The 22354-nt window shown below is 50.2% G+C and overlaps 1 protein-coding gene across 3 annotated transcripts in view; it reads right to left on the reverse strand.

Annotated features, from left to right (window-relative positions):
• LOC134944473 (potassium voltage-gated channel subfamily H member 8-like) overlaps positions 1 to 22354 on the reverse strand; it is an 834050-nt gene that overhangs the window by 28613 nt on the left and 783083 nt on the right. For all 3 annotated transcript variants that reach the window (XM_063933056.1, XM_063933055.1, XM_063933057.1), the window contains exon 12: positions 3425 to 3762. In XM_063933056.1, coding sequence (XP_063789126.1) covers positions 3425 to 3762 — 338 coding nt within the window. The remainder of the gene's footprint in view (positions 1 to 3424; positions 3763 to 22354) is intronic.

Below are 22354 nucleotides of genomic sequence, written 5' to 3' on the forward strand. Positions count from 1 at the left end.
TTTCCTGTCACTGCTGTCACTCCTGTGGGCCTATTTTCAATGGGGGGCCTGGAGCTGCAGCTCCATCCGCCCCATTGTTAATCCGGCCATGATGGTAAGTAGAGAACTCCTCCTGAGTATGGTGGCCAATCCCGGGATCGGCGGGATCCCGGGATTTAGGGCCAAAAACGTCCGGGATTCAATCCCGGGATTGGAAGCTCCAATACCGGGGATTGAGGGATCAGACGCTGCCCGGCTTCCTTCTTCCAGCTCCCCAGCGCAGCGTGAGAGGTCACGCTGCGCCGTCAGCCCCTGCTGGGAGCCGCCAGGAGATAGCAGAGGATGTTCCTCCCCCGCCTACCCTCGGTATATGGTGAGTTACGTGTGCAGGGCGGGGCGAGGGGGCGGCCACATAGTTAAAAGCCAATCCCAGTGGGAATCCCGGGATTGGCCATTTTTCAATCCTGATACCCGGGATTGAAAAAATGGCCGGGATTGGCCTCCCTACTCCTGAGGTCAGGAATCAGTTTGGAGTCTGGTACCATTATCCAGGCTTATACATCTCCTGACTGTGAGTTACACCATTCTCTGCTTCCCTCCCTGACCTCGGTAACTGGACTCTGGGCCGATGGTTTATGTACTAATCCGATGGTGGGCAATCTGTGTATGCACGGGACCCATTCTGTGCATAACCAGTTCTGCCATCACGCTCACTGCGCCCAGACAGCAGCAGCCTGGCTGCAGGAGTTTGGAGGCAGGGAGGGGCTGGTGCTGGCTAGCAAGGTCAGGGTTTCTCTCTACCGACGCAGATTTCCTGTTGTCTACGGAGCTGCGGCGGCGGCCGGTCTGTCTGCATAACCAGAAGGTCACTCAGCCGGCCAATGGTCCCGCAGAGTGATCCGGCTGCACCCTCGGGCGCAGCAGCACTGGATCACACGTGCATGCAGCGGACGGCTATTTACACCAGACGCCTCTTGCCGCATTCCCATATGATAGCATCACCTCTGCATGCAAGGACGCAGCCGGAAGGCTAACACCATCCAAATCGGAATCAGACTGGCCACAGTAGTGGCGGCTCAGACGCCATGTATTTACAGGTACGATCACGCAGCCATCAGAATATACATGCCCAGAAAACGGCCAAGCCACATTACATGTTCCAAACCACTCCCCTTACACTCCGTTACCACCTCCAAACGGCCACTTCCTGTCAATCATTCTGCGACAAGGTTCTCGGCCGCAGCTGCTCCCTTGTGCATGCGCATTGCGACCGCAAAACATGCACAGTCTGCCGATAATCGCTTTATTGCGTGAACATCGGCCGATGCGTATAAAGATGAATTAGGCCCAGTGTATGCAATGCAGCCCACGACGACTAGATTAAAGCTGTCACTTGCGCAGCTCACCTTCAGAGGACAACGCTCACATAGAGGATTGCGGTGAGCGGCAGCACATAGATGTCTGCACGCCGCCATGTTGTTCAATGAACCACTTTATACTGCAACCAAACATAGGTAAATAACAGACTGCTCAATCCAATATCTTATACTTGGAAATAAAAGGTTTAAGATTATAATCGATAGGAGCGTTCTCTACAACAGCGGTCACACATTACTGCGTCAGGCACTTCAGCGCAAAGATCAACGGTTTATTGGATTCGGAACTGGAAGTAATTCCACTTGAAGCGGTTCTAATAGTAGTAATAGCCAGGGGAGGGGTGGATAGTGGAGTGGGCTTAATATTCATCATTTTCCGGTGGGAGGGCAGCTTGCTTGACTGCAGTTATCTCTAGTTCCTGGGAATAGATTTCTGAGCTTTTAATGGATGGGTAAACAACTAGATGGTCTCACCTGTCAGGAGATATTGGGGACTTGGGGATCAGAGATCAGGGGCCAGAGTAATTCACCAATGAATATATAAAACTGCATACCAGGCGTGTGGAGCTGGAGCAGGGACCGGCTGCTGGAAGGCTGATATCTCTGGTTCTGGGCATAGCAGAGACAAGCTGCCAGTGTGCAGAGAGGCCCAGCTTTTGGATTATACCCTCAGAAAAACTATAAATCAGGCAAAACCTGAGATATCTGGCTTGGAAGAGCAATTGATAGGCTTGGATGGGGACTACTGCTTTGAAGTCGTATATCTCCGATTCCACAGGGCCAATTTTAAAAAATAAGGTACCCCTGGAAAGAGGGGACCCTCAGCTTTCAGCCTAGGACATTATACTCTTGGGGCCCTTGGGCAACTGCTCATTGAGCCCATATGAAAAGACGGCCCTGGCGTTGACGCCCACAAAGCGCGGTGTCGATACCCCGTCACCGCCCCCGCCAGCACTTAGACTGCGTTCTGTAGAGAACGCAGTTTAAGACCTTGCGCATGCGCACACCAGCATATGCGCATACGCATGCGCACATGTGCTGAAATTGCCAAATAGCGATTTCAGCAAAATAGCGATCCATGCTGAATCAGGCCCTCTCTCCCCTAAACTGTGTTCTACACATAAATAACTTTGATATTCAATGGTTTATACTTTTCAGGCACATCTACAGATTTTTTACATTTGGAAACTTTAGTTTTTCCCCCCTCTACTGGAAATGACCCTATTTTTGAAATGTTGGCCGACTGTTTTCTATGACGCCTCTTATTCTCAACATAAACTGCAATTTTCACTAGCTTTTTTATTGTATTAATTTGGTATCAGAACTTAATATGCATCGACTATGTATTTTATTAAAATAATGAATGTAGCAATATAGGCCCTATAGCGCAATTTGGGGGAGGGTCTGGCAGTCCACCACTAGAGGCTACAGTTCTGCTCCTATGAACATACGTATAGGCTGGCACAGTGCAGAAGAGTCCATAGCAAACTTTATGCATTCACGTAAGAGGCTTCCACGTCTGCACTTGAACAAGGCATCACCGTGAATACACAGGCTCCTGTATTTGTTAGAAAGGAAGCACGAGGGTCTTGGGTGGGTGATCCAGTATTACTGACCCTCCACCTCAATCACCACTGGGGTCCATTGTGGCAGCACTCCAAGCTGTTTCCCCAGGTTCAAATGAAAAATGACATTACTATCAGGTTCAATATAATGCCGTGAGCTCCAGTATATATGCAGATAATAAAAAGGACAAAGATGTTCTATACAAACCTATTTCTTCATCTTCACAGATTAAGAAAGAATAAAAAACTATTTCCAGCTTTATTTTAGATATGAGAAGAAGGCATCACAATATGGTGACATTGACCAGGAAAGGTTATTCAGTCTGAGATGTGGCCAGTGGTCGGTTGTTGTTCCTGAGGTAGTCTTCAGGAACCGCCATCATTTTAGGAATTGGGGACTACACAGAGATTTACTAACATCAGAATATTTGTAAATCCCAGAACTGTAATATCCCTCCAGACGCACATGAAAACCATGGAGCTGTTGCACAGGATTCCACATACCTAGGGCTGAGCACTGGTGGGACATGGAGGCTGAAGGCTGGAAGCTGAAGCTTGCAGGGTCTTCCCACATCCCCAGCCGGAAACTTGCCCTTTTCACTTCCACCTAGGAGGTCTCCAAAGCTCTTATCTGCCCTCTTGGTGGGGGTTTTAAAAGACCGCGGTGTCAAGGGAGACAGCATTGGAGAATTGCATGCTTTAGGTAGTTTTAAAGAGGAGTCTGTGGAGCTCACGCCTCTTGGGGTAACCGGCAAGGGACATTTCTCATCGTCTTCAAACTCATCATCTTCCAGAATGGACGGGAGCTTCTGAATGAGACCCCCGTTGCTCTCAAGATCAATCTGAAAAAAAAGAAAGATAATAAAAAACTATGTGGTTTGAGATTGTATGCAATCCTCAGTGCTCACAAAACAGTACAGTAGGCATCAGCACTTGTACACACAATTGTTCAACATGAGTACTGAGCATATAGGATTGTGAATTAGCAAACAAGACTAGGTCACTACAAAACTTGGTCCATCTTTATGTCATTGTATGCAACGGTTAGGGGTATATTTATTAAGACACGATGTGCCACTGAAAAATAAGATTCCTTATTGAGGCAATGGAATTTATTAAAGCACAGTTGTCGGGACAAGGGATCTGATAAGAGCCTGTCCCGGTGATCAGTAAGAATTGATCACTTATGCGATCTCTTTACTTCTAGGTCTGGCCCCAGCACAGCTACTGCACGTGCAGGGTAATCAGACTGTGTATGTACAAGCGAACGTTAATGGGGTGGGATCCTTTGGAGCCCTCTCCAGAAGAATGTTGCAAAGTGTAGCCCAAAGGATACAATGGCTAACGCCATCTAAAGCATAGATTTCTGGATCATGGCACATTGTACAATTTAGCAGCCCCATGGGGGCTACTTTTGGAAAATGAAAATGGAGCGATTGCTACAGATATCTCATCGGAAGAGATGTGATTAAGATGTAAGTAAATATAAATCCCTTTTGCACATCTTCCATCTTTCCTAACTTATTGTATTAATCAGTGAAAAGAGTGAAAAAAACAGACCAGTGGAGAAGCTGCCAAGAGCAACCAATCAGATTGAAGGTAGCATTTATCAAGTACATTCTATAAAATGATAGGTAGAAGCCACTGGTCACTTTTCCACTCTTTTCACTACTTGATGCCTAAAATCCACCTCTAAGAAAATAGTCAACTAATTGCAGATTACTATAACAACCAGGGCTGCCCATAAGCATTAATGGCCCCATGGCACATCCCCTCCCATCCTTGACCATGACCTACAGTGCATCCGGAAAGTATTCACAGCGCATCACTTGAAAGTGTTTTTGAGATTTTTGCAAATTTATTAAAAATAAACAATTAAGAAATCACATGCACATAAGTATTCACAGCCACTGCTCAATACTTTTGATGCACCTTTGGCAGCAATTCCAGCCCCAAGTCTTTTTGAATATGATGCCACAAGCTTGACACACCTATCTTTGGGCAGTTTCGCCCATTCCTCTTTGCAGCACCTCTCAGGCTCCATCAGGTTGGATGGGAAGCGTCGGTGCACAGCCATTTTCAGATCTCTGCAGAGATGTTCAATCGGATTCAAGTCTGGGCTCTGGCTGGACCACTCAAGGACATTCACAGAGTTGTCCTGAAGCCACTCCGTTGATATCTTGGCTGCGTGCTTAGGGTCGTTGTCCTGCTGAAAGATGTACCGTTACCCCAGTCTGAGGTCAAGAGCGCTCTGGAGCAGGTTTTCATCCAGGATGTCTCTGTACATTACTGCATTCATCTTTCCCTCTATCCTGACTAGTATCCCAGTTCCTCCTGCTGAAAAACATCTCCACAGCATGATGCTGCCATCACGATGCTTCACTATAGGAATGGTATTGGCCTGGTGATGAGCAGTGCCTGGTTTCCTCCAAACATGACGCCTGACATGACTGGGTTCAATCTTTGTCTCATCAGACCAGAGTATTTTGTTTCTCATGGTCTGAGAGTCCTTCAGGTGCATTTTGGCAATCTCCAGGTGGAATGCCATGTGCTTTTTACTAAGGAGTGTCTTCCGTCTGCCCAGTCTACCATACAGGCCTGATTGGTGGATTGCTGCAGAGATGGTTGTCCTTCTGGAAGGTTCTCCTCTCTTCACAGAAGGATGCTGTAGCTCTGACAGAGTGACCAACGGGTTTTTGGTCACCTTCCTGACTAGGGCCCTTCTCCTCCGATTGCTCAGTTTAGACGGCCGGCCAGCTCTAGGAAGAGTCCTGGTGGTTCCGAACTTCTTCCATTTACAGATGATGGAGGCCACTGTGCTCATTGGGACCTTCAAAGTAGCAGATATTTTTCTGTACCTTTCCCCAGATTTATGCCTTGAGACAATCCTGTCTCTGAGGTCTACAGACAATTCCTTTGACTTCATGCACTGTCAAGTGTGGGACCTTATATAGACAGGTGTGTGCCTTTCCAAATCATGTCCAATCAACTGAATTACAACAGGTGGACTCCAATTAAGCTGTAGGAACATCTCAAGAATGATCAGTGGAAACAGGATGCACCTGAGCTTAATTTTGAGCTTCATGGCAAAGGCTGTGAATACTTATGTACATGTGATTTCTTAGTTTTTTATTTTTAATAAATTTGCAAAAATCACAAAAAAACTTTTTCACGTCATTATGGGGTATTGTGTGTAGAGTTTTGAGGGGAAAAAATTAATTTATTCCATTTTGAAATAAGGCTGTTACATAACAAACTGTGGAAAAAGTGAAGCGCTGTGAATACTTTCCGGATGCACTGTATATGTATCACCCTCCTCCTTTTATTTATGCAGAACCATTCGCGGCCAGTGTGAGCGCCCTGAGCCTGTGCCTAGTTGACCACCAGATACAGATGCCATCTAACGAGTGGGCGGGGCCTGATTAACGGTTCCCATCACCCCAGGCTAATGCGCTCATAGGGGGGGTCATTCCGACCCGATCGCTCGCTGCAGTTTGTCGTAGCGCAGCGATTGGGTCGGAAATGTGCATGCGCCAGCGCCGCAGTGTGCCGGCGCATTGCAGCTTTCGTTACCTAGCGATCTCCTCTAAGACAGAGGCGGTCGCTAGGCGGGAGGGGGCTGAACGGCGGCGTTAAGCCACCGTTTAGGGGGAGCGGTCCGCCAACGCAGGCGTGGCCGGACCATGGGGGGGGGGGGCGGGCCACGGCGGCTGCGTGACGTCTCACGCAGCCGCTGCGGCCAGCGGGAGCGACGAGCAACTCCCGGCCAGCCGCAGAAGCTGCGCTGGACGGGAGTTACTCCTCAAATACAAAGGCATCGCCTCTGTGCGATGCTTTTGTATTTGTGCGGGGGGGGGGGGGGCGGCACTGACCTTGCGCTGGGCGTCCCCTCGCATGTCTGAGTTAACGATCGTAGCTGTGCTAAATTTAACACAACTCGGGGTGACCCCCATAGCACCTTCTCCGTTATGTTTATTTTCAGTTCCAGCAACAAGTCAATCATTTCTTTTCGTTACTTAGATCTGTCACTGTGACTACATTTCCTACCAATTCAATTATAAACTGCAGATTAAAAATTGTATTTTTATTTGAATGCTTTATTTTGTTTCTTGCCTTGCGTGATATATACTGTCACGCTGGGGCAGCACAGGTGATAACTCCCAAATACGTGTAGAATCTTTGGCATAATCATATAAAAGGATCAGTGCTTATAAATCAGAGGTATTGCACTCTCTGGGGGTTATTCAGGTTGAATTGCAGATTCTGCTAAAAAGCAGAAATCTGCAATCTTCTCTCTTGCATGCTGAATGGCCTGCCCAGCTGCTGCGACCACATTTATGCAACAACTGTGGATGACCCTCTGCAGCCGCAGCTAGGCTGCATATGCAGGAGGTCCACCACCATTTTTTTTAGATTGGAGAGGCTGCATGCGACGTCACGCAGCCACCCCGAAAACGCAGACGCCCCACCCCATTTTCCCCGCGCTGCCCCCCGCAACGCTCTGTCGCCTGTCAATCATTCGGCTGTCTATATCGCACTGTACATATCCCACATTGGTCTTGCGGCTGTGGTCACAGAGAGGATATAGGGGTCTATTTTACTAAGCCTTCAATGGAGATACTGTAAAGTGGGCGGAGATACAGTACCAACCAATCAGCTCCTAACTGCCATGCCACAGGCTGGGACTGACAGGAGTGATTGGCTGGTTCTTTATATCTGTCCACTTTATCTCCATCCAAGACTGAGTAAACAGACCCCTATTTACGGGAAGTGGTCAAAAAACGCAGACGTGTCGCACCCATTTCCCGTATGCAGCTACAATGGCTCCGGCGTCTTACTACCTGCTGCCATGCTGCGTGTCTATATAATTAACTGATTAATAAGGCCAATAGACGGCTCAATATAAATTCAGATGGCTGTGGCATTTGCATATTTTCGCTAGGTCGCTGCGCACACAACTGCACCTGCGGCGCCAATAGCGTCCATCGTTGAATCAGACCCATCACCTCTACTGCACTTTTACAACTAAACCCAGCAAGCCCCCTGATATGTGTCCCTCCGGTCCCCCCCTACGGGTGGCCCAGGGGATATCCCTGTATATGCAATCTGCAAACTTTTCAAACATGACCAAACTTTAGTTTTTTCATTATAAGAGCATGTAGTAGGTAGACTTACAGCAGGTGTGTGTGTGTGTGTGTGTGTGTGTGTGTGTGTGTGTGTGTGTGTGTGTGTGTGTGTGTGTGTGTGTGTGTGTGTGTGTGTGGGGTATGGGGGGGTGGATTACGCCATACACAAGACTCTGGCGGTCATTCCGAGTTGATCGCTAGCTGCATTCGTACACTGTGCAGCGATGAGCCAAAAAAAGGCACTTCTGCGCATGCATATGTGGTGCAATGCGCACGCGCGACGTACTATTACAACGACCGATGTAGTTTCTCACAGGGTCTAGCGAAGCATTTCAGTCGCACAGCTGGCTGCAGAGTGATTGACTTGAAGTGGGTGTTTCTGGGTGTCAACTGACCCTTTTCAGGGAGTGTTCGAAAAAACGCAGGCGTGCCAGGAAAAACGCAGGCGTGGCAGGGCGAACGCAGGGCGCGTTTGTGACGTCAAAACAGGAACTGAACAGTCTGAAGTGATCGCAAGCGAGGAGTAGGTTTTGAGCTACTCTAAAACTGCACAAAAAAACTGTCGCCGCTCTGCGATCCCTTTTTTCGTACTTCTGCTAAGCAAAAATACACTCCCAGTGGGAGGCGGCATAGCGTTTGCACGGCTGCTAAAAACTGCTAGCGAGCGAACAACTCGGAATGACCCCCATTGGACAAACAGCAGTGTGCCTTTATGCATGAAACAGGCATGATCCATCCATAGTGACATATGCCTTCTGCGTCATTTCTATATACTCTTACAATAATCACCGGAGGCCAATCTCCGTGTCCTGCTACCGGGACTCACAATGGAATGATGTGGCACCTGCATCTCCTTGATTGTAGCTTATGTATTGCATCGGCTGACTTGTCACTAAATAGGGACTAATCGTGTCTGTACAATTGCCTCGCTAACACAACTCCCCACTGGCTCTGCTCAAGCAATTCTTCCAGCAAAGCCATTCTGTATGGAGCAATTACATCCCGCCAGCCTTTTGTGCTTCGTTCTGGCAGTGGCTCCATATCTTCGTTTAAGGAGCTGACGACAAGAATGCAGCTGGCTGATTGTGAAAGGGACGGAGCTACTCTGATTGCGCTCCCCCCCCAGCGGACTGCTGCTGCGGGCCCAGCAGGTCCGGGGGGAACGTGCAATGCCAAATATCTGTCTCATGATTGTTACTGTGCAAAGCAGGACATCGCAGGCGGCTCATTCTCATACTCTGAAAAATACTGCTTCATTTTAGCACAATGCAATCCTTTATGGATAGTCAGTAGACCGTCCATCGCCTGTATCCGGTGCATACTATATTTATAGTGAAAGCAAATAATACTGGGCCTGATTCTTAGCCGCACACAGGCCTGATTCAGTAGCGAATGTAGTGGCGATGTTCGGGCGTGTCGCGGTCAATGGCTGCCTCCAAAGATGCAATAGCGCAGGAGCTGTAGGCCATATTCAGATGGAGAAACTGCACCTACTGTAGATAGAGCAGCTGCACGTTTTGTTGGTGCAGCAATGATGCGTCTTAATAGACATGGTGCAACGATGGTGCGTCACCAAGACAGATTAGTGCCCAGCTGGTGGGCGTGTCAGTAGGAAGAAGCAGCCATGGCTATGTCTGCGCCCACCTCTGGTCAGGACCATAATGCGGTCACAATTCCGTCCGCTTCCGGCAATCAAAAGGCCTGCGCGAATGTCTGCCGGAATTCTGATTTGGGTCCAGAGGGGGCAGCCAGAAAGTCGACATCTATGGAGTGATGTGTGAGTGAGGACAGGGCTGCATGTGACAGGGGCAGTGACATGATGTGAGGAGGAGAATGGAGGCAGCAGGGAGCCACAGACTGAGAGTTATATAGTGGGAGGAGCAGAGCCCCCAGCAGCACAGAGTATATCAGGAGATGAGTGATGTGTGAGTGAGGACAGGGCTGCATGTGACAGGGGCAGTGACATGATGTGAGGAGGAGAATGGAGGCAGCAGGGAGCCACAGACTGAGAGTTATATAGTGGGAGGAGCAGGGTCCCCAGCAGCACAGAGTATATCAGGAGATGAGTGATGTGTCAGTGAGGACAGGGCTGCATGTGACAGGGGCAGGGACATGATGTGAGGAGGAGAATGGAAGCAGCAGGAAGCCACATACTGACAGTTATATAGTGGGAGGAGCGGGATCCCCTGCAGCACAGAGTATATCAGGAGATGATGTGATGTGTCAGTGAGGACAGGGCTGCATGTGACAGGGGCAGTGACATGATGTGAGGAGGGGAATGGAGGCAGCAGGAAACTACAGACTGAGAGTTATATAGTGGGAGGAGCAGAGTCCCCAGCAGCACAGAGTATATCAGGAGATGAATGATGTGTCTGTGAGGACAGGTCTGCATGTGACAGGGGCAGTGACATGATGTGAGGAGGGAAATGATGGCAGCAGGAAGTTACAGACTGACAGTTATATAGGGGAAGGAGCAGGGTCCCCAGCAGCACAGAGTATATCAGGAGATGATGTGATGTGTCAGTGAGGACAGGGCTGCATGTGACAGGGGCAGTGACATGATGTGAGGAGGAGAATGGAGGCAGCAGGGAGCCACAGACTGAGAGTTATATAGTGGGAGGAGCAGGGTCCCCAGCAGCACAGAGTATATCAGGAGATGAATGATGTGTCTGTGAGGACAGGTCTGCATGTGACAGGGGCAGTGACATGATGTGAGGAGGGAAATGATGGCAGCAGGAAGTTACAGACTGACAGTTATATAGGGGAAGGAGCAGGGTCCCCAGCAGCACAGAGTATATCAGGAGATGAGTGATGTGTCAGTGAGGGCAGGGCTGCATGTGACGGGGCAGTGGCATGATGTGAGAAAGGAAGTGGAGGCAGCAGGAAGTCACAGGCTGTGAGTTAATTAGTTTGTACGAGCAGGGTGCCCAGCAGCACAGAGTACATCAGGAGATGAGTGGTGTGTCAGTGAAGACAGGGCTGCATGTGACAGGGGCAGTGACATGATGTGAGGAGGGGAATGGAGGCAGCAGGAAGCCACAGACTGACAGTTATATAGTGGAAGGAGCAGGGTCCCCAGCAGCACAGAGTATATCAGGAGATGAGTGATGTGTCAGTGAAGACAGGGCTGCATGTGACAGGGGCAGTGACATGATGTGAGGAGGGGAATGGAGGCAGCAGGAAGCCACAGACTGACAGTTATATAGTGGGAAAGGCAGGGTCCCCAGCAGCACAGAGTATATCAGGAGAGGAGGGATGTGTCAGTGAGGGCAGGGCTGCATGTGACAGGGCAGAGGCATGATGTGAGGAGGGGAATGGACGCAGCAGGAAACCACAGACTGACAGTTATATAGTGGGAAAGGCAGGGTCCCCAGCAGCACAGAGTATATCAGGAGATGAGTGATGTGTCAGTGAGGGCAGGGCTGCATGTGACGGGGCAGTGGCATGATGTGAGGAAGGAAGTGGAGGCAGCAGGAAGTCACAGGCTGTGAGTTAATTAGTTTGTACGAGCAGGGTGCCCAGCAGCACAGAGTATATCAGGAGATGGGTGATGTGTCAGTGAGGACAGGGCTGCATGGGACAGGGGCAGTGACATGATGTGAGGAGGGGAATGGAGGCAGCAGGAAGCCACAGACTGACAGTTATATAGTGGAAGGAGCAGGGTCCCCAGCAGCACAGAGTATATCAGGAGATGAGTGATGTGTCAGTGAAGACAGGGCTGCATGTGACAGGGGCAGTGACATGATGTGAGGAGGGGAATGGAGGCAGCAGGAAGCCACAGACTGACAGTTATATAGTGGGAAAGGCAGGGTCCCCAGCAGCACAGAGTATATCAGGAGAGGAGGGATGTGTCAGTGAGGGCAGGGCTGCATGTGACAGGGCAGAGGCATGATGTGAGGAGGGGAATGGACGCAGCAGGAAACCACAGACTGACAGTTATATAGTGGGAAAGGCAGGGTCCCCAGCAGCACAGAGTATATCAGGAGATGAGTGATGTGTCAGTGAGGGCAGGGCTGCATGTGACGGGGCAGTGGCATGATGTGAGGAAGGAAGTGGAGGCAGCAGGAAGTCACAGGCTGTGAGTTAATTAGTTTGTACGAGCAGGGTGCCCAGCAGCACAGAGTATATCAGGAGATGGGTGATGTGTCAGTGAGGACAGGGCTGCATGGGACAGGGGCAGTGACATGATGTGAGGAGGGGAATGGAGGCAGCAGGAAACCACAGACTGACAGTTATATAGTGGGAAGAGCAGGGTCCCCAGCAGCACAGAGTATATCAGGAGATGAGTGATGTGTCAGTGAGGACAGGGCTGCATGTGACAGGGGCAGTGACATGATGTGAGGAGGGGAATGGAGGCAGCAGGAAGCCACAGACTGACAGTTATATAGTGGAAGGAGCAGGGTCCCCAGCAGCACAGAGTATATCAGGAGATGAGTGATGTGTCAGTGAAGACAGGGCTGCATGTGACAGGGGCAGTGACATGATGTGAGGAGGGGAATGGAGGCAGCAGGAAGCCACAGACTGACAGTTATATAGTGGGAAAGGCAGGGTCCCCAGCAGCACAGAGTATATCAGGAGAGGAGGGATGTGTCAGTGAGGGCAGGGCTGCGTGTGACAGGGCAGAGGCATGATGTGAGGAGGGGAATGGAGGCAGCAGGAAACCACAGACTGACAGTTATATAGTGGGAAAGGCAGGGTCCCCAGCAGCACAGAGTATATCAGGAGATGAGTGATGTGTCAGTGAGGGCAGGGCTGCATGTGACGGGGCAGTGGCATGATGTGAGGAAGGAAGTGGAGGCAGCAGGAAGTCAGAGGCTGTGAGTTAATTAGTTTGTACGAACAGGGTGCCCAGCAGCACAGAGTATATCAGGAGATGGGTGATGTGTCAGTGAGGACAGGGCTGCATGGGACAGGGGCAGTGACATGATGTGAGGAGGGGAATGGAGGCAGCAGGAAACCACAGACTGACAGTTATATAGTGGGAAGAGCAGGGTCCCCAGCAGCACAGAGTATATCAGGAGATGAGTGATGTGTCAGTGAGGACAGGGCTGCATGTGACAGGGGCAGTGACATGATGTGAGGAGGGGAATGGAGGCAGCAGGAAGCCACAGACTGACAGTTATATAGTGGAAGGAGCAGGGTCCCCAGCAGCACAGAGTATATCAGGAGATGAGTGATGTGTCAGTGAAGACAGGGCTGCATGTGACAGGGGCAGTGACATGATGTGAGGAGGGGAATGGAGGCAGCAGGAAGCCACAGACTGACAGTTATATAGTGGGAAAGGCAGGGTCCCCAGCAGCACAGAGTATATCAGGAGAGGAGGGATGTGTCAGTGAGGGCAGGGCTGCGTGTGACAGGGCAGAGGCATGATGTGAGGAGGGGAATGGAGGCAGCAGGAAACCACAGACTGACAGTTATATAGTGGGAAAGGCAGGGTCCCCAGCAGCACAGAGTATATCAGGAGATGAGTGATGTGTCAGTGAGGGCAGGGCTGCATGTGACGGGGCAGTGGCATGATGTGAGGAAGGAAGTGGAGGCAGCAGGAAGTCACAGGCTGTGAGTTAATTAGTTTGTACGAGCAGGGTGCCCAGCAGCACAGAGTATATCAGGAGATGGGTGATGTGTCAGTGAGGACAGGGCTGCATGGGACAGGGGCAGTGACATGATGTGAGGAGGGGAATGGAGGCAGCAGGAAACCACAGACTGACAGTTATATAGTGGGAAGAGCAGGGTCCCCAGCAGCACAGAGTATATCAGGAGATGAGTGATGTGTCAGTGAGGACAGGGCTGCATGTGACAGGGGCAGTGACATGATGTGAGGAGGGGAATGGGGGCAGCAGGAAGCCACAGACTGACAGTTATATAGTGGGAGGAGCAGGGTCCCCAGCAGCACAGAGTATATCAGGAGATGAGTGATGTGTCAGTGAGGGCAGGGCTGCATGTGACAGGGGCAGTGACATGATGTGAGGAGGAGAATGGAGGCAGCAGGAAGCCACAGACTGACAGTTATATAGTGGGAAAGGCAGGGTCCCCAGCAGCACAGAGTATATCAGGAGATGAGTGATGTGTCAGTGAGGGCAGGGCTGCATGTGACAGGGCAGTGGCATGATGTGAGAAGGGGAATGGAGACAGCAGGAAACCACAGACTGACAGTTATATAGTGGGAAAGGCAGGGTCCCCAGCAGCACAGAGTATATCAGGAGATGAGTGATGTGTCAGTGAGGGCAGGGCTGCATGTGACGGGGCAGTGGCATGATGTGAGGAAGGAAGTGGAGGCAGCAGGAAGTCACAGGCTGTGAGTTAGTTTGTACGAGCAGGGTGCCCAGCAGCACAGAGTACATCAGGAGATGAGTGGTGTGTCAATGAGAACAGCACTACACATGACAGGGGCAGTATTGTGATGGGGATGATTCTGAGTCGCACGCATCTGTAGCTGCTTTTCCCAACAGCCGCGACACTGTACTAACTTTCATATGCTAATGCAACAAAGTGCATAATATCCCCATTGTTACAGCATACGCAGGTGCAGCCACCATCCTTATCAGACATCCCTTATCCGTACACACAATTCAGAATCGCACGGAACTGTACATATATGCCCACGACTCTCCACCAGAAATAGCGTCTCAGTGCGTCTTGCTACTCGCCGACCAGTTGTCACCCAGAAATGCCTACTTTCTGCCGGTCTCCTTGCGGACAAGATGTAACACGCAACAACTTGCAACTTCGGACACATTTCATTGTGCATGGCTGCACCGTGTTTTGTGATTCAGAAGTATGAGCAGTCAAGCTGGAAAACGGGCGATGCATTCATTTTCCCAGATGTGTCCGGCTCCAGCCCAATGTCAGGTAGAAAAAGGAAGCACAGACTTTCAGTTAGTGAAAGGAGCAGGGTCTCCCTGCAGCACAGAGCAGTGAATGGAATTTCCTGTCAAACTGACGCAGGAAGATTCTGGTGTCAAACTGCTCTCTATATATTAAAATTAGTTCAACCAATCTATTAAATGATCTGTTTAGAAAATTATTTAAACAGTATCTTATCTATATAATACTTACACACATGCGAAGTTCACTGCTGGAGAATGAATGTATGTACAGCGCTGCATAAAACCGAGCTAGAGAAAGAAGTTCATTAATGTAGCAAATAGCGGAAGCTCACATCAGTGGCGGACGGTACCTGCTATGTTTCACTTTTCCAGCTCAGATCAATGACGAGCTTTGCGGAATCTTAAATCGGTTAATTAGTCTGAGGAAATCCAACACAGCAATTTTATTTATAGCTCCCTCTCCCAGTGGGACGAGGCCGATGGCAGCTGCAGCTCGGCACAGCTATGAATAGATCTGAGAGCTATTCTTAGCATCAGAGGAGCAGCACTGGCAGACTCCCAGATGCCCCAGTGCTCTGCGCAAATGTTCATTTAAATGTATGTCCCTAGTTCTGTTCTGCAATGATTTGTATGCAGCACACACCCCGGCCAACATAAAGTCATCGCTAGGAAATAAAGCACACTCGGAGAACGCTATGTGGGAACTCCCATTAGATTGTAAGCTCTCCTGGGCAGAGACCTCTCTATCCCATGCCTCCTATCTGTTCTCCTTGTAAGACCCTGACGTGGTGTCTTATGCGGAATCTTCTGCTGTATGTTGCTCGCAGCTATGGAATTCGTTCCCGTTATTGCAGGGTCGTGCCCATCCATCTACGTCTTATTATGCCTAATTGTGTTCATGTGTCTGTTACCGTGCTTATTGGATTCCTGTTCTTATGCTTATTGCACTTGTGTACAGTATATCATATCTGTACAGCTGTCCGGAATCTGTATAAACAAACAATAATGATGGTGATGACGACTTTATTAAGGTGCAAATGTAAATTAATACAAAAGTAATTATCTGCAGTTGCTCTAAAGGTTACTTGTAGATCCGCGGTAATTAGATGTCACCTTTGCCACCACTTTAGTTTATTTTACAGCACTTCACCCTTCATCATCCCTTTATTATGAAATTAATATGGAAACGCTGTCTTTATAGGGGCAAAGGGAAGTTATTGCAGAGAGAGAGAGAGAGAGACGGAGAGAGACACAGAGGTGGAGAGAGGGAGGGAAGAGAGAGGGGGAGAGACACAGAGGTGGAGAGAGGGAGGGAAGAGAGAGGGGGAGAGACACAGAGGAGGAAGAGAGGGAGAGAGATACAGAGGAGGAGAGAGACACAGAGGAGGAGAGTGAGGGAGAGAGATACAGAGGAGGAGAGAGAGGGAGGGAGAGAGATACAGAGGAGGAGAGAGAGGGAGGGGGAGAGAGAGAGAGAGAGAGAGATACAGAGGAGGAGAGAGACACAGAGGAGGAGAGAGAGGGAGAGAGACATAGAGGAGGAGAGAGAGGGAGGGGGAGAGAGAGAGGGAGAAAGACACAGAGGAGGAGAGAGAAAGGGGAGAGAGAGGGAGAGAGACACAGAGGAGGAGAGAGAGGGAGGGGGAGAGAGAGAGAGAGAGAGAGAGAGAGATACAGAGGAGGAGAGAGACACAGAGGAGGAGAGAGAGGGAGGGGAGAGAGAGAGAGAGAGAGAGAGAGAGAGAGAGAGAGAGAGAGATACAGAGGAGGAGAGAGAGGGAGGGAGACACAGAGGAGGAGAGAGACACAGAGGAGGAGAGAGAAAGGGGAGAGAGAGGGAGAGAGACACAGAGGAGGAGAGTGAGGGAGAGAGACACAGAGGAGGAGAGAGAAAGGGGAGAGAGAGGGAGAGAGACACAGAGGAGGAGAGAGACACAGAGGAGGAGAGAGAGGGAGAGAGACACAGAGGAGGAGAGTGAGGGAGAGAGACACAGAGGAGGAGAGTGAGGGAGAGAGACACAGAGGAGGAGAGTGAGGGAGAGAGACACAGAGGAGGAGAGAGAAAGGGGAGAGAGAGGGAGAGAGACACAGAGGAGAGAGAAAGGGGAGAGAGAGGGAGAGAGACACAGAGGAGGAGAGAGAAAGGGGAGAGAGAGGGAGAGAGACACAGAGGAGGAGAGAGACACAGAGGAGGAGAGAGAAAGGGGAGAGAGAGGGAGAGAGACACAGAGGAGGAGAGAGACACAGAGGAGGAGAGAGAGGGAGAGAGACACAGAGGAGGAGAGAGAGGGAGAGAGACACAGAGGAGGAGAGTGAGGGAGAGAGACACAGAGGAGGAGAGTGAGGGAGAGAGACACAGAGGAGGAGAGAGAAAGGGGAGAGAGAGGGAGAGAGACACAGAGGAGGAGAGAGAAAGGGGAGAGAGAGGGAGAGAGACACAGAGGAGGAGAGAGACACAGAGGAGGAGAGAGAGGGAGGGGGAGAGAGAGAGAGAGAGAGAGAGAGACAGAGGAGGAGAGAGACACAGAGGAGGAGAGAGAGGGAGAGAGACATAGAGGAGGAGAGAGGAAGGGAAGAGAGAGGGGGAGAGACACAGAGGAGGAAGAGAGGGAGGGGGGAGAGAGGGAGGAAGAGAGATACAGAGGAGGAGAGAGACACAGAGGAGGAGAGAGAGGGAGAGAGACATAGAGGAGGAGAGAGGAAGGGAAGAGAGAGGGGGAGAGACACAGAGGAGGAAGAGAGGGAGGGGGAGAGAGGGAGGAAGAGAGATACAGAGGAGGAGAGAGAGGGAGGGAGAGAGATACAGAGGAGGAGAGAGAGGGAGGGAGAGAGATACAGAGGAGGAGAGAGAGGGAGGGAGAGAGATACAGAGGAGGAGAGAGACACAGAGGAGGAGAGTGAGGGAGAGAGACACAGAGGAGGAGAGTGAGGGAGAGAGACACAGAGGAGGAGAGAGAAAGGGGAGAGAGAGGGAGAGAGACACATGGAGGCGAGAGGGAGGGGAGAGAGAGGGAGAGAGACAGAGGAGGAGAGAGAGAGAGGGGGAGAGAGAGAGGGAGAGAGACAGAGGAGGAGAGAGAGGGAGAGGGAGAGAAACACAGAGGAGGAGAGAGGGAGGGAAAGAGAAGAGAGATGGAGGGAGGGGGAGAGAGAGGGAGAGAGACACAGAGGAGGAGAGAGAGGGAGGGTGGGAGAGAGGGAGAGAGACACAGAGGAGGAGAGGGGAGGGGAGAGAGATGGAGGGAGGGGGAGAGAGAGGGAGAGAGACACAGAGGAGGAGAGAGAGGGAGGGTGGGAGAGAGACACAGAGGAGGAGAGAGAGGGAGGGGGAGAGAGACTGAGAGAGAGACACAGAGGAGGAGAGAGACACAGAGGAGGAGACAGAGGGAGGAGGATAGAGAGGGAGAGGGACACAGAGGAGGAGAGAGGGAGGGGGAGAGAGATGGAGGGAGAGAGAGAGAGAGAGAGAGACAGAGGGGGGAGAGAGAGAGGCGGAGGGGGGGAGAGAGACGGAGAGAGATTTGGAGGGGGAGAGAGAGGAAGGGGGTGAGAGAGACGGAGGGGGAGAGAGAGAGGGAGGGAGAAAGAGACAGAGAAGGAGATGGAGGGAGGGGGAGAGAGAGTGAGGGAGGGAGATAGACGGAGAGAGGCACAGAGGAGGAGAGTGGAGGGCGAGAGAGAGAGAGAGACAGAGGAGAGAGAGGGAGGGGGAGAGAGACACAGAGGAGGAGAGAGGGAGGGGGAGAGAGACGGAGGCGTAGAGAGAGGGAGGGAGGGAGAGAGACAAAGAGAGAGACAGAGGGGGAGAGAGAGTTAGAGAGACGGAGAGAGACACGGAGGAGGAGAGAGAGCGAGGGTGAGAGAGATGAAGGGGGGGGAGAGAGAGAGAGACAGTGTGAGGGCAATGTGGTCGCTGATGATGCTTATATAGTTTGATGGGTTAGTAATGCGAATTAGAGATGCATGTAATGGATTATGAATGTGGAAGGCTTTTATCATACAGAGGGTGAGATTTAGAAAAAGAAGAAGCGCGGCTCCGGGTCACCTCACCACCAGTTGCTGAATGCAAGGCAGCCTCTGATCGGTGGGTGGTCTAGGTGGTCAGGACCAAAATAGATGCAGTAGGTAGACCCCTTAACGTGTTTCTCCGTGTTTAGGAGGTCATGCCGAGTTGATCGCTCGCTGCCGATTTTCGCAGCGCAGTGATCAGGTGAAAAAACAACAATTCTGCACATGCGTATGCCCCGCAATGCGCACGCGCGACGTACGGGTACAAAGCTCTCTGTGGTTGTGCTCAGGTTCTAGCGAAGTTTTCAGTCGCACTGACGGCCGCAGGAAGATTGACAGGAAGGGGGCGTTACTGGGTGTCAACTGACTATTTTCAGGGAGTGTTTGCAAAAACGCAGGCGTGTCTGAAAAAACGCAGGCGTGGCTGGGCGGGTGTATGACGTCAAATCCGGACACGAATAGGCTGAAGTAATCGCAAGCGCTGAATAGGTTCAGAGCTACTCAGAAACTGCACAAACTGTTTTTACAGAGCTCGGCTGCACATGCGTTCACACTTCTGCTAAGCTAAAATACACTCCCCAGTGGGCGGCGGCATAGCGTTTGCACGGCTGCTAAAAACTGCTAGCGAGCGATCAACTCGGAATGACCCCCTTAGGGTAGTACGGTTTCATCAGAAGGAGTTACCAAACAGCACTTATACTGTGCTTAACTATCCAGCATTGGAGCTCCATTACAGATTCCTGTGGACTACAAAAATATTGGTGGTAATGTGGACTGATTAGTGAGCAGTGGTAGAAAATGGTGTAATTTATTGTTCATATACTGCATTGATTTTAGTGTAATACATATGAATAAATAGTTTTTTATTAATTGAATTTAGCGCTCCCTTGTGATACTTTGTTTCTCATTTTTTCTTGTTCTGTTTATTAGCGAGTATTAAAGAGGACTCGTATGGGAGCAGCTTAAATAGCAAGATACTATTATCTTTATCCAATCGGCTAGCAGCCTTTATATAATCAATATATTTTAATTTGACTGTGCGCCGAAAAATATTTCAATTTTTATTGTTATCTATATTGAGATTTAGAAACGCTTGGAGAGAGGTAACAAAAAGAGAGAGATAAAGTACCAGCCAATCAGCTCCTGACATTTTTCAAACACAGCCTGTGACATGGATGTTAGATTCTGATGGGCTGGTACTTTATCTCCAGCAACTTTATCTCTCTCCAAGCTCTGACAAATCTCCCCCAGAATAAACCAGCCCTAATACGCTATCACTAACCCCTAATGCAGTCCCCTGAACTAACTCTAATACCCTGACCCCAATACTCTAACCCTAATACCCTGACCCCAATACTGTAACCCTAATACCCTGATCCCAATACTCTAACTCTAATACCCTGACCCCAATACTCTAACCCTAATACCCTGACCCCAATACTCTAACCCTAATACCCTGACCCCAATACTCTAACCCTAATACCCTGATTTCAATACTCTAACCCTAATACCCTGACCCCAATACTCTAACCCTAATACCCTGATCCCAATACTCTAACTCTAATACCCTGACCCCAATACTCTAACCCTAATACCCTGACCCCAATACTCTAACCCTAAAACCCCGACCCCACTACTCTAACCCTAATACCCTGACCCCAATACTCTAACCCTAAAACCCTGACCCCAATACTCTAACCCTAATACCCTGACCCCAATACTCTAACCCTAATACCCTGACCCCAATACTCTAACCCTAATACCCTGACCCCAATACTCTAACCCTAATACCCTAACCCCAATACTCTAACCCTAATACCCTGATCCCAATACTCTAACTCTAATACCCTGACCCCAATACTCTAACCCTAAAACCCTGACCCCACTACTCTAACCCTAATACCCTGATCCCAATACTCTAACTCTAATACCCTGACCCCAATACTCTAACCCTAATACCCTGACCCCAATACTCTAACCCTAATACCCTGACCCCAATACTCTAACCCTAATACCCTGACCCCAATACTCTAACCCTAATACCCTGATCCCAATACTCTAACTCCAATACCCTGACCCCAATACTCTAACCCTAATACCCTGACCCCAATACTCTAACCCTAATACCCTGATCCCAATACTCTAACTCAGCCTGACCCCAATACTCTAACCCTAAAACCCTGACCCCAATACTCTAACTCTAATACCCTGACCCCAATACTCTAACCCTAAAACCCTGACCCCACTACTCTAACCCTAATACCCTGACCCCAATACTCTAACCCTAATACCCTGACCCCAGTACTCCTTCCCTAATACCCTGACCCCAATACTCTAACCCTAATACCCTGACCCGAATACCCTGACCCTAATACCCTGACCCCAATACCCTGACCCCAATATCCTGACCCCAATATCCTGATCCCAATATCCTGACCCCAATACTCTAACCCTAACCCTACAGGGCAGACTGGATGGGCCGTAAGATTCTTATCTTATCTGCCATCCAATTCTATGTTTCCATCCCACTTGCACAATTCCAGACAACGGTAGTCTCAATGCCAGAGCCCATGTAAGCGGTGATGGCTGCACGTGGTGGCCCGGTGACCCAATGAGCAAGATTAAACCAACTTTATGGCCACAAGCTATATGTATGGCACTACTGTCTTCTATTTACTGAGAGCATTCTATTGCAGCTATTATCTTTCCTGATCAGAGGCAAAGCGTGCGGTGAAAGGGTTTACAGTAAATTATCTGAGACCCAGAGGTAAAGACTAGTGATAACACACTCCAGGGATCGCTGTTAATACTGTAAACTGCGCACGGTCTAACAGAGTAAAACAATCACTGTCAGGCTGAGCACTAAATCGGATACTTGTGTTATACTGTGCTTAAAGCGTTTCTCATATAACCAGTATTAAACGGGCTGTCGGCGAACAATTGTTTTATAGCTATAAAAAAGAGAACGGATTTAAAAAAAAAAACATCTGAAGAAAGGTTGATAGGATGGAGTGAGCAGGGGGCACGGCTAGGATGGAGTGAGCAGGGGGCACGGCTAGGATGGAGTGAGCAGGGGGCACGGCTAGGATGGAGTGAGCAGGGGGAATGGCTAGGATGGAGTGAGCAGGGGGCACAGCTAGCAAGGAGTGAGCAGGGGGCACGGCTAGGATGGAGTGAGCAGGGGGCACGGCTAGGATGGAGTGAGCAGGGGGCACGGCTAGGATGGAGTGAGCAGGGGGAATGGCTAGGATGGAGTGAGCAGGGGGAATGGCTAGGATGGAGTGAGCAGGGGGCACGGCTAGGATGGAGTGAGCAGGGGGCACGACTAGGATGGAGTGAGCAGGGGGAATGGCTAGGATGGAGTGAGCAGGGGGAATGGCTAGGATGGAGTGAGCAGGGGGCACGGCTAGGATGGAGTGAGCAGGGGGCACGGCTAGGATGGAGTGAGCAGGGGGCACGGCTAGGATGGAGTG

Source organism: Pseudophryne corroboree, chromosome 7 (assembly GCF_028390025.1).
Source record: "Pseudophryne corroboree isolate aPseCor3 chromosome 7, aPseCor3.hap2, whole genome shotgun sequence".
NCBI classification, from domain to species: Eukaryota; Metazoa; Chordata; class Amphibia; order Anura; family Myobatrachidae; genus Pseudophryne; species Pseudophryne corroboree.